The sequence below is a fragment of the Oncorhynchus kisutch genome, linkage group LG10, assembly GCF_002021735.2.
Source record: "Oncorhynchus kisutch isolate 150728-3 linkage group LG10, Okis_V2, whole genome shotgun sequence".
NCBI lineage: Eukaryota > Metazoa > Chordata > Actinopteri > Salmoniformes > Salmonidae > Oncorhynchus > Oncorhynchus kisutch.
The window spans coordinates 44,686,673-44,700,127 of record NC_034183.2 but is presented as its reverse complement, the minus strand read 5'-3'; the positions used below and the strand labels follow the sequence as shown (position 1 = coordinate 44,700,127).

General features: G+C 38.6%; 1 protein-coding gene across 1 annotated transcript in view; it reads left to right on the top strand.

The window, feature by feature from the left end:
• The first annotated feature begins 359 nt into the window (after window positions 1–359).
• Window positions 360–13,455, top strand: part of adgrl4 (adhesion G protein-coupled receptor L4) — a 31,112-nt gene continuing 18,016 nt past the window's right edge. Inside the window, exons 1-7 of the mRNA XM_020493054.2 lie at window positions 360–462; window positions 984–1,133; window positions 5,482–5,631; window positions 7,690–7,839; window positions 8,127–8,197; window positions 8,498–8,677; window positions 8,938–9,121. Of these exons, the coding sequence (XP_020348643.1) occupies window positions 417–462; window positions 984–1,133; window positions 5,482–5,631; window positions 7,690–7,839; window positions 8,127–8,197; window positions 8,498–8,677; window positions 8,938–9,121 (931 nt within the window). The 5' untranslated portion in view covers window positions 360–416. The remainder of the gene's footprint in view (window positions 463–983; window positions 1,134–5,481; window positions 5,632–7,689; window positions 7,840–8,126; window positions 8,198–8,497; window positions 8,678–8,937; window positions 9,122–13,455) is intronic.

Genomic DNA, 13,455 nt, shown 5'->3' with positions numbered 1-13,455 from the left:
CAGCTAGTGTTTCTGTTTCTTTTGAGAACAATGTCCTTGTGGTTTTGTAAAATGGCCACCCCAGATGCACAATAACATTACTACTTAAAGAACACTTAGTATTGAGATGGAGTTGAAAGAAAAAGCCACCAAATTGCAAATAATAAATTGTAAGAATGTATACTCTTATACTACAGCTACAATAACTTTAATTAGGAAGCCAGACTATACTGGTTAATAAGCATTCTCTTATGCTGTTGATTAGACTCCATTGTCATGGGACGGTGGCGTGTTCCCAGTTTAATGTTTGTGAAAGCTGATTAAAGATCAGGACAGGAAGGGTCAGGTTTAGGGAAACAGGAAAACTGACGCAAGGAAATGGACCACGTCACCAGCCACAGAGTTTCAGCTAAAAGTATTTCTGTCCCAAAGCAAGTATGGAGTCTTTGCTCAAGTCCCAGATGAAACTTGTACTTTTAGCAGGTAAGTGAGTCTATCCATTCTTCTGTCATATAGTATGCACTGTAGCATAGCAGACCCCTTGAACATGGTACAAATACACATATGTTCTTTGCCATTTCCGTTATGTGTATGTGGGATTTACCAGAGAAAATAATCAGGATGCATGGCGGGATATTTTTTATCCCAAATTCCAGGTCTCCTGGCCTTTTAGTGATCATAGTTGCATAGATATAATTAGGAACTTTGCAGTTGTGCGAGTCCATTTCAATATCAGTCAAACATTACTTCTGAGTAGTTTATTGATGTTGAGTAGGCTTACATATGATTTTTGTCTTTCTGTTATTATATTACCATTTGCTGAAAATGTAATCATTCTTAGTCATAATAGCATAATATGATTGTATGCAACATTCAATACATAACATAGTTCATGGTACCATTGTTCCTTCCATATTGATGAGTTAATGCTGATCTGGTAGTACATTCTTTTCACATATTTTAATCAATTCACAAAGCAAATGTATTCTATTTTTATCTCATAGCATGGCTTTCCAGTGTTATAGACCCATGCAGATGTTATGACATTTGTCATACATGCCATCAACTTGCCTCGTGTAAAACCCTGAATGGATCCAATAATGCCTGTTACTGCAACCGTGGATATACTGGCGATGGAACCAAGTTTTGTAATGGTAAATATAAGTTCTAGATTTTTTACAAACCTATACAGAGCAAGTTTAATTAGGCCTATGGAATACATAGCACTTAAAGGGACATTACACTCAGGTTTAGACCTGATAGGTAGTCTAATGCCTCAACCCCCAAATAAATGAAAAAAATTATTAAATTAAATTATTATTAAATTATTATCCTTGCATTAATTTAGGGTTAAAAGGGTGTATATTACTGGTCTGTAAAGTAAAGTTGCATGATGATGTCTGTGGCTAAAGGCACAATCCGATATTTGTGTTTTAGTCAAACAACAGCCACCTGGTTGGCTGTAAAGCTGAGGGGATGTAGGATTTTAACCATAGTTCATAGAGGATGCTCTGGATGCAAGGACTGAGAGAGTCCATACGATCAACAGGATTTTGAATAGTGTTTTTTTGAGGCTATTCTTTGTTTACAAAGACTCAAATGGACACCATTAATATAACAATGGAAAAGTTGGGATAAAACGGTTGTACTAAGCTCATTTGGGATTTAGAAGTTATATTATTCAAGCATTCAAGCATGAGATAACCATTGAAACTTTTAAATCAACACGTTTAACACCAACACAAGAAGTATTAGCTTTTAACACTCAGAGTTTTTGTAACTCTAGGTGAAAATATTCATGGCCAACACTGGTTATTGTTGCATTCCATCTACACTGGTGTAAAGTGTGAAAAACACTCCAACATTTGACTACCTTTTAACACTAGGAGTAAACTTGAATCATAATCAGCTGATTGTACTTGGATCCTTACTGCATACATGTATGTACTGCTTCACATATATGGAAAACTTTCAGCCGGTGGTACCCATTTGTCTTATATCTTTCAACAGCAGGCGTACTACCATCATCAGGTCTGCAGGTTTGCAAAAATGAACACTTTCTCTGTCCTGTTTTACAATGTTAAGGCTGGAATTTAATTTACACACTGTCTTTGTTTACAAATTACTGCCTGAGAACACTTGCTATTCTTAAAATTTGAAGAATCTACAGTACCTGTGAGAGGAGTCCACTTTGTGGTAATTCAACGTTTACCCAAAACCAATGAGCCAAAACCAATCTGTAATTTAATTTGCATAAGTACAGCAATGCAGGTTCAATTGAATTGAACCCGGGGTTCATCTGTCCATGTGGACTGGAAGTTACCCAAATCTAATTGGAAATATACACTTAGTATACAAAACATCAGAAACACATTCCTAATATTGAGTTCCACCCCCTTTTGCCCCCAGAACAGCCTCAATTTGTTGGGGCATGGACTACAAGGTGTCGAAAGCGCTCCACAGGGATGCTGGCCCATGGCGACTAATGCACTGTTGTGTCAAGTTGGTTGGATATCCTTTGGGTGGTAGACCATTCTTGATACACACAGGAAACTGTTAGGCGTGAAATACCCAACAGTGATGCAGTTCTTTACACACTCAAACCGGTGTGCCTGGCACCTACTACCATTCCCCATTCAAAGGCACTTTCATCTTTTGTCTTGCCATTTCACACTCAATGGCACACATACACAATCCATGTCTCAATTGCCTCAAGGATTAAAACTCCCTTCTTTAGCTACACACCCAGTGCAAATACATTAGGACATTAATTCAATCAAAAAGGGCTTATTTTTCGACAGCATCACTTTTAAGTAGAACAACACTTGACATACATGTATTCCCATGGTAGAAATGGTCAGATTGAGATTTGAGAAGAAAAGTATATCAACAAACTTAGCCGTTTTTGTGGCAAAAAAAAATTCTAGACATGTTAGCAAAGGAAGTTAGCTAACAAATAATAACGTACTCAGCAGTGAACACAGCTTTTTAACAGTGTCACTAAAAATAACTGTCTCACTAATTCCTTACTATGTACTTAGTATTTTTATGCTGCATTTTGTGAATCAGGGCTTCCTTGTAAAAGGGACATTGGTCTCAATGGAACTTCCCTGAATAAATTAAGGTTTAATGACATGCTGAAGAAAGGTTAGACAGCTAACATATTGTTAGGGTAACAAACAATTTGGCCAGTTTGTTTAGCTCCAATATTGACTTAACTTTATTACATACACTGATTGTACAAAATATTAGGAACACCACTTCTTTCCATGACATAGACTGACCTATGATCCCTTATTGATGTCACCTGTTAAATCCACTTAAATCAGAGTAGATGAAGGGGAGGAGACAGGTTAATTTTAAGATAGGACCCTTTTTTTCAATTTTCACCTAAAATGACATACCCAAATCTAACTGCCTGTAGCTCAGGACCTGAAGCAAGGATATGCATATTATTGATACCATTTGGAAAGGAAACACGTTGAAGTGTGTGGAAATGTGGAATTAATGTAGGAGAATATAACACATTAGATCTGGTAAAAGATAATACAAAGAAAAAAAACAGATTTTTTTTTGTACCGACATGAAATGCAAGAGAAATGTCATAATGTATTATTCCAACCCAGGCGCAATTTAGATTTTGGCCACTAGAAGGCAGCAGTGTATGTGCAAAGTTTTAGACTGAACAAATGAACCATTGCATATCTATTTAAACTGCTGTATCAAGACTGCCCAAATGTGCGTAATTGGTTTATTAATACATTTTCAAGATCATAATTTTGCACTCTCCTCAAACAATAGCACGGTATAATTTTACTGTAAATTGGACCGTCCAGTTAGATTAACAAGAATGTAAGCGTTCTGCCCATATCAGATATGTCTACATCCTGGGGAAAGTTCTTGTTACTTACAACCTATGCTAATCACATTAGCCTATGTTAGCTCACCCGTCCCATGGGGTGGACACCGATCCCATAGAGGTTAATTAGCACCTTATGGGCACCATCCTCTCAGGCAACTAGCACAGTTATTGTAAACCTGTTTCAATCATGAATCATTCCTAGTGGGTTTTTCCCCCCAACCTATCTACCCTATTGAAATTGTAAACATCAAAGTGTGTTTATCATAACAAAAGGACTGAAATGTGAAAAATTATTGCTCCTGTTGAAAGTGGTCAAATTGTTTTATTGCTCAAGTTCGTCTGTCAGCCAACATTGTTGCATTTAGGTTTGTGGGGCACTTTTGCTTAGTATTCATATTTCCTTATCTGATCATAATCATGGGGGTTTACATATTCAAGGGCCCGATGTAAATTAAACTGTGGTAATATAAACATACAGTAAATGGCTTCTACATGGAAATACAGTACAAATATGGGTTTTTGAGAATTTAATTTTGAACAATATATCACTTCATTAATATAGAGCAGAATTGATGGCCCCATTAAATAAAATATTCCTACTCTAAATTTAAAGATAGTCCATAATTTTAAGGTACATTATAATTTTTGCTCCCAATGAAATGCTCTTAGATTCTCTAAATCAGACCCCATTCATTTTATTCTAGAGAATAGATATGAGTGGGGAACTGTCCCTTTAAGACAGTCAACTTGAGTACGTAATTTTGTTTATATCCCTAATGCATATTCATTTTGCTACCATTGTACTGTGAAATCCTATTGAGCTACCCATAGGCTACTCAGAGAAAATGGAAGCCAGTCATTGTCATTATGGAACACTTTCCTACACAGTGTTTGTGTTAACAATGGCGGTTCAGAGGTCTGGAATCTTAAGGTCATATTTCATCCTGAATATTGTCACCTCCCTTTCTCAGAACTAAGGATATCCCTTCCCGGACAGGCTTTGTACACAAGGTACAGTGGGGGGGAGGAAGACCAGTATATTCATCATAACTAGACAGATGAACACAACAATTGAAAGTCCTATCGGATCACTTCCAATAAACACTGTGAATAGCTCATGCAGGTGTGTTTTGATGTGAACTGGCATGGTGAATATCTGACGGTTGCCAGATTTTACAAACCAGTTACAACCAGGATGAACTGTGTGCACAGCAAGCTATATCAATGTAGTTAACTTGTATGGGGTCGTAGTAACGTTCCTTGTAAATCTAACTATGACTTGTCTCAGTAATGTTTGAATAATAACCCCTTGTTGATACAGTTAATACTGATAAACAGCTCCTATCCCAAGGCCATCAAATTGTTAAACAGCCACCACCCTTCCCTCTGCCCAGTACCCTACTCTGCCCCTCAGTAACAATCACTAGCCAGCTACGACAGGTATTCTACCCTGCACCGTAGGGACCTGTGCAATATGTACATCGCTGTAAAAAAAAAAACATTGACATTTACCAAATTGATTGATAGGTTCAGGGAACATAAGCATTTCGCTGCACCCGCCATAACACCTGCTAAACTGTGTACGCAGCATCTACAATTGAAATGTATTTTGTTTCTGTGTCCTTCTTCCATCATAACAGACGACAATGAATGCCAAAATGTCACTAATATCTGTGGAAACAACAGCAACTGTACCAATACAGAGGGCAGCTACTACTGCACCTGTGCCTCAGGATACACTTCAACCGGGCTGAATCACTTTCAACCAAATGACGGGACAGAATGCACTGGTATTATATATATATATATATATATATTTATATAGTACCAGTCAAAGGTTTGGACACACCAACTCATTCAAGGGATATTCTTTATTTTGCTATTTTCTACATAGTATAATAATAGTGAGGACATCAAAACTATGAAATAACACATATGGCATCATGTAGTAACCAGAAAAAGTGTTAAACCAATCAAAATATATTTTAGATTCTTCAAAGTAGCCACCCTTTGTCTTGATGACAGCTTTGCACACTCCTGGCCTTCTCTCAACCAGCTTCACGAGGAATGCTTTTCCAACAGTCTTGAAGGAGTTCCCACATATGCTCCAATTTATCCCAAACCATCTCAAAATGGCTTGAGGTCGGGTGATTGTCATCTGATCCAGCCCTCCATCACTCTCCTTGGTCAAATAGCTCTTACACAGCCTGGAGGTGTGTTGGGTCATTGTCCTGTTGAAAAACAAATGATAGTCTGACTAAGCGCAAACCAGATGGGATGGCGTATCAATGCAGAATGATGTGCTTTGAATTCTAAATAAATCACTAACAGTGTCACCAGCAAAGCACCCCCACACCATCACACCTCCTCTTCCATGCTTCACGGTGGGAACCACACATACGGAGATCATCCGTTCACCTACTCTGCGTCTCACAAAGACACGGCGGTTGGAACCAAAAATCTCAAATTTGGACTCATCAGACCTAAGGACAGATTTCCACCGGTCTAATGCCCATTGATCGTGTTTCTTGGCCCGAGCAAGCCTCTTCTTGTTATTGGTGTCCTTTAGCAGTGGTTTCTTTACAGCAATTCAACCATGAAGGCCTGATTCACGCAGTCTCTTCTGAACAGTTCATGTTGAGATATGTCTGTTACTTGAAATCAGTGAAGCATTTATTTGGGCTGCAATCTCAGGTGCAGTTCACTCAAATTAACTTATCCTCTGCAGCAGAGGTAACTCTGGGTCTTCTTTTCCTGCGCCGGTCCTCCTGAGAGACAGTTTCATTATAGCGCCTGATGGTTTTTGCCACTGTACTTGAAGAAACTATAAAAGTTAAATTTTTTCCCATATTCTTAAAGTACTGATGGTCTGTTGTTTCTCTTTGCTTATTTGAGCTGTTCTTGCCATAATATGGACTTGGTATTTTACCAAATAGGGCTATGTTCTGTATACCAACCATTCCTTGTCGCAACACAGCTGATGGGCTCAAAAGCATTAAGTAGGAAAGAAATTCCACAAATTAACTTTTAACAAGACACACCTGTTAATTTAAATGCATTCCAGGTGAATACCTCATGAAGCGGGTTGAGAGAATGCCAAGTGTGTGCAAAGCTGTCATCAAGGCAAAGGTGGCTGATTTGAAGAATCTAAAATCTAAAATATATTTTGATTTGTTATGTGTTTGATATGTGTTATTTCTACAATGTAGAAAATAGAAAAAATAAAGGAAAAACCCTGGAATGAGTAGGGGTGTCCGAACTTTTGACTGGTACATTCGGAAAGTACTCAGACCACTTAACTTTTCCCAATGTTGTTACGTTACAGCCTTATTCTAAAATTGATTAAATTGTTTTTTTTTCCCCTCTCATCAATTACACACAACACCCCATTACAACAAAGCGACAACTGTTTTTGCAATTGAAAAAATATAAAAATACAGAAATATGACATTTACATGAGTTTTCAGACCCTTTAATCAATACCTTGTTGAAGCACCTTTGGCAGCGATTACAGCCTTGAGTCTTCTTGGGTATGACACTACAAGTATGGCCCACCTGTATTGGGGAGTTTGTCCAATTATTCCCTGCAGATCCTCTCAAGCTCTGTTAGCTTGGATGGGGAGCGTTGCTGCACAGCTATTTTCAGGTTCAAGTTTGGGCTCTGGCTGGGCCACTCACAAAATGTGGAAAAAGTCAAGGGGTCTGAAAACCTTCCGAATGCACTTTATATATTAGTTTTTTCTCAACATTACAACACATATTTAAGAAACTGATATTCTAGATTTTTTCTCAGTTTGAAAATGTCATTCATCATTAAAAAAATACCCTGTTATTCTTTTTACTATTAGATATTGATGAATGCAAGAACGACCAAATCTGTGGGCCATTCTCACATTGCACAAACACAAATGGATCTTTCTCTTGCACCTGCCAAAGAGATTACATTTCTACTTCAGGCACTAAGCGATTTCATACAGAGAATGGGATAATATGTCAAGGTAAGCCTATCAATTCACCCTCAAAATTTTGAAACCAAAGTTGAGGGAATTGGGAGGATACATTATTAAAATTATGTGAGGTTACCATATTATATAAAATCTTGATAAACAAATTGTGAGCAGTGTTATCTTAATTATCTTTTAAAAATTAAATATGTAACAATTTTGGTATGTCCTGGTGATATCATAGTTGTAAATATTTAAATATTGTTAAGCAAACAAGCAGTTTTGAGGTTACTCTAGCAGACTGTTAAATTAATATGAGGATTCCATATGTTGTATTCCAGAGCATCCCAAGAAAAATTGTCATGACAACGTTGTGTGCCTAACACAAAGTGTCAACAGAACACTTGAATATGTAAGTACTCCAACAAATGAACTAGGAAGGTAGTACCACTTATAATATATAATAGGACACCGCCCTCTGTTGGTCACTATATAGATATTTAATTGGTACATGTGTTTGTCAATCAGGATCTCCTATTAGGAATATATGTTAATATCCATGTGTAGAAATGTGCATAGGTCTGAACACTTTTTGTGGGAATAACTTAGTTTAAAGATTTAGTAGACATTTTTAAATTGACCATCCTATTTATCCTATTTGGAGAGGAGGCATCCATTGGAGCTTACTTAATCTTGTCTCTTCCATTTGTAGATCAGAAATCTTACAGATCTTCAGAGCCTGCTGGTGGAGATTGAAAAACAGACGTCGGGAGAGCTAACGTCGGTGGATGTGATCTCCTATGTGGAGGCCCTCTCTCAATCGGCCTCGCTGATGAGCTCTGGGGTGAAGAATCAAACCGCCAAACCAGCCGTGACCAAAGCAACTCTCAGAGTAATCTTTATTTCCACTAGCATTGTTATTGCTTTTTTTTTAGAAGTAGGATACTAAATGTTCTTGGCCTAAGGGTATATATATGTATATATATATATATATGGTTTCTGTCATCATTCGTAAGGCTACTTAAACTTTGCTGCGTATACATTAAAACAGAGAAAGGGTTGTTCAATCCATGAAAATAAACAGTATGATTTGTTTGTCTTGTTTCTTGATATTCATAAATGCTTTTGTTTGCCTTCCTTTCTATTCCACAGACATTTTTACACGTGGTGAACAATTTGGTTGAGAAGGATGAGTTGGTGGCCTGGAACAGACTCAAAGAGGAGCACCGGGACCACACCATAACCAAACTCTTACACACAGTGGAGGAGAGTACTTTGACACTGGCCAGGAAATATAAAGGGACAACTGAGATTGAGATCAAAGAGAAAGAAATGGGTAAGAAGAGCACAACACCCATGTCTCTTAGCACGGACACACCTGTAGCAGTTGTCGGCTGAGAGCAGGGGCATTTCTAGGATTTAAGGACATTGGGGGCTTAGCCCAAAGCCAGAGATGGAACACTAGTAGGGTAAAAAAAAAAACTACAGCTAAATGCATAAATCTGGTGCACTTTGAGATGAAAATTGAGAGATTAGATATATATTAAGAGTTTGTACAAAAAACTAATTATTATAATATGTAGAAAAGTACATTTCCTGAAGAAAATGTGGTGTGCATGCTAGCTTGTGAAGGATCGATTAATTGAGAGGATAGGATAGCCTGAACATGTGAAAGTTGGTCTGGTGTCTCTAGCGTGAACGTTTCAAGAGTTGCTAATGGTGGGTTATTTTATGCAAATCTTTGCAAATGTATGTAGTTATAGTTTATAAAAGTGTTTAAGAATTTGAAGTCAGGATAGCCTTAACATCTGAATGTTAGGGTTAGGTTTCTGAGACTTTCTTTGGATGTAATTTGCATCAGTATACACGCACCAAGGCCGCAGGCGACAGAGTCAATTCGGATAACCATAGGTATAAACAGGGGATCAATTTAAGGACTAGAGTGACTCTCAGTCCCGTTGAACTACCGCAGCATCCATGCCATGCAACGAGGGCGAGGTACTGAGCTCAATCGAGAGGATAAGTTTCTGAGACTTTCTCTGGATGTAATTTGCATCAGTATACACGCACCAAGGCCGCAGGCGACAGAACAGCTGTTCAATAGTTAAACGGTATATCGGAGAGACACTTCTCAGATCCAACAAGTTAGAATCTTTAAGTAATTTGAGTCAGGTGCCAATTACCCTAAGTCAAATGGTTGTCTAAATGAATTCAGAATTAAAGAAGGCAGCGCCGATGTATCGGCAGTTTCTCTACATATACCTTTTTATCCCTCACTTGAGGTCACGTGAGTCCTCCCCTCTACAAACTTGGAGGACACACAGCTGCTTTACCACACATTAACAGTTCATATATGGGCATCCGTTTATGACAGTGCGCTTACTCTTATAACAGTACATATATGGTCTTCCCCTTAAGGCGGTGCCTTTTACTCTATTAGCAGTGCTTCAAGCAGTTTCTCCCATTCTGCAGCTTCATCAGATGGTGGAGGTGGTTCTTCCTGGTACCATGTTGTTGAGGTGGATGGTTGACTGGCGCCCTCTCCTGGTGACTGTGCCCACTCTGGTAGCTCATCAGACCTGCTCATGTCTAACTGTACTGGTGGTACGTAGGGTAGTGGCAGTGGGAGGGGGGCAGGAGGGAGATCCATGTTGCGTTTCACTACAGTTGAATTGAACGTTAGGATAGCGTGAACATGTGAAAGTTGGTTTGTTGTCTCTAGCTTTAACGGTTCAAGAGTTACTGTCGGTGAGTTATTTTATGCTCATTTATATAGTTATAGTTGATAAAGATCTTAAAGAATTTTAAGTTAGGAGAGCCTGAATGTTTTAAAGTTGATCTTACCAAGCCTACCTACATAAATGCCTACAAAAAGGCATAGCCTCTTGTAATTCATTTAAAAAAACACAAGTATGCATATTGGATTTAGACATTAGATTGCAGGCAATAAGATACACCAGACAAATTGGGAAGAAATGTAATAATAAAAGAAGTATAAGGAATAACATTACTGTTCTTTCTGACAAGCATATCCTATAATATGAAAGACAATCATAAGTAATGGGAATTGGTCCACTGACTTACATCAACTAGTGTGAAATAAATATATGAAACAGACAATCTCCTGAAGACAACATGGCATAACGTAAATCTGCCCAGGGCTACACCCAAATTAGGCTGTCTATCTATTTTCCCTACTCCCCCCATAGGACAAAACATATACTTCTGGGTTCACAATCTCTTTGTCAATGTGCCATCTTAAACCAAACGTGTGCCTGTCCAGTTACCTGGGGGGGGGGGGGGGGGTAATTCCAAAAAGATGGTTTAACAAATTCAGGATTCCCTGAACATATCCAGCTTACCTTAACCAGATGAGGTAGTCTGTGATTTCTTGGTTCCAGAATGGCTGCCTCTCCTTGAAGTAATTAGACTAACCGAAGTGCAGATTGGTCGATCTGACAATTGGCGCGTGCACACACCATTCAAAAAGGTCCTCATGTCGATGACATAAAAGTATATAGATATGGAGTCAAAAGACAGAGCCCAATAAGTCCACAACAAGAAACACTTGTAACAACATACAACAAATATGTTCACTTATTTACCCCAAAATAGTAATATAGCCGCCACAGCAAAATACAGCCTGACAGAAAATTGCAAACAGAGTAAATGTCTAAGTGAACCGGCACTATTCCAATATCTAATAGGCCTAATTTACACATGGGTGATTAGTAATAATGCTTTCACTTTATAGAGCACTTTTATTGCCACGTTGGTGATAATACATGTGAAGGCTATATACCAATATATAAATTGTGATAGCCTATGTCACAATTGCATTGGTAGGCCCATTCCACAGCCTATGTATGAGGAATAAGAATTTATTGAATTCAGAGTGCTTTTCATGACAACACGGGCAACAATATCTTCTATGTTTAGTTTTAACACCAGAAATGTTAAACTTTTTTTTATCATGTTGCCTAGTGTTGTTCATTTGAGATTAGCAAAACATCGCTGGCAGTCAATTGACCACAGCCAACAGTGCCTGCAATTCTGTAAAAGTCCTCCTTGATTATATGGACAGGTTGATGGCCAAAAAAGTATTCAATGTGAAGCAGACTCTTCTTATGGCTCTACACACAATTGCCTTTCCAAATCATTCTACATCACCCATATTGTACAGGAAACGTTGTGGGGGAAAAATCACTAAGTAATGCACAGAGTTTTTAGGCCTGTAGCAGTCAAAGCAAAACTGGGTACATTGGCTATGTAGGGGTTGAGTAAATTGTCCAGATATATTATTGTGTGGAAAAACTATAAAGTTCCAAAAGAAAATCTTCTGAATGACCTAAAGGATCTATTCGAGATCCAATAATTCCTCCCATTTGTAATACAAGGCGAACAATGCAGGCTCGGATGTCAATTGTATTTTCTACACGAATCTGATTGGCGGAGAAGCCCTGTCTTTATTCGCCATTAAAGGCTAAGATCAACTTAACCTAGTAAGTAGCAGGTTTGCTTCAGAGCATTCGTTACCATTGCTCAAAGTTTGGTTTGACAGATTTCTCTAACTCACGAATCAGGCTTTCTGGAATACCCCTCAGGTTGTCAGCTGATAAGGTAACATGACTTAACCAGCTTGTTTGTTATCAAACAAATAGGCTACAGTCCGTGAGTAGCATAGTTTTAAAACAGCCCACGAAATGGTTTATTTATCTCATGTTTCCCTCGAATTTGCAATAAAAAAAAACAACAGGACAAGAGAAAGAGTGATGGTGTGTACATCATCAACCTGAAGAAGACATGGGAGAAGTCTCCCTCTCCCTTATCTCTGGTAAAATGAACCATATCTTTTGAACAGCTTGGGCACACAGTTTTCAGTAAAGTATTGAGGAAATCATGAAGGTCACGAAGCTGTGCTTATTTTTTCCCTATGGCATTCAGGTTGCACTATGCAGGCACACATATTTTAAAAGATAGTTTATGCCTTTTGAAAAAGTAGACTGCTGAAAATGAGTCAATGGACGTGAGTTGATGGGTCCAGAGTTGATGGGTCCACTGCGTTGTGGAATCTCGACCAATCACAGCAGGCACTGCTAGCTGTGCTTCATTCCAGGGGCTTCTTGCAATGCTTACTCTTCTACTTATACCACAAGTGATGCAGGTTTATGGAAACTCATATTAGAGTACAGCTAGCCAGCAGATCTGCTTGTTGCAGATCGGACAGGCTTCCTGTGTAGATTAAGACACAGCTGAGCTGGTGCGAGATATGTCTCGGAAAACATACCTCAATCCAGGGATGAGAAATGCGTTGTACTCTGAATTGTCCCATTACCCCAATTGTTACACTGAGGTGACAGCTCATTTTTCCAGAAAACTCATGCTAGGTAGCAGAAGCCACAGCATCCATTTTGGAATGGCAATGTCAGCCAATCAGATCCTTTGCCAGTATGCCAAAAATGCCCACCCGCTTGCTATTTTCCGCATTCCCACACCCAAGGCTATAAATTCCTACCACCTGCAGGTAAGCGGTGTTTGGTGTTCAAGACGTAATTTACATCTCTGGCGGGTAGCCAATTAGGCAAGTCAGTTAAGAACAAATTATTATTATTTGTACTTTGTCAGCTCGGGATTCAATCCAGCAGCCTTTCGGTTACTGACCCAACGCTC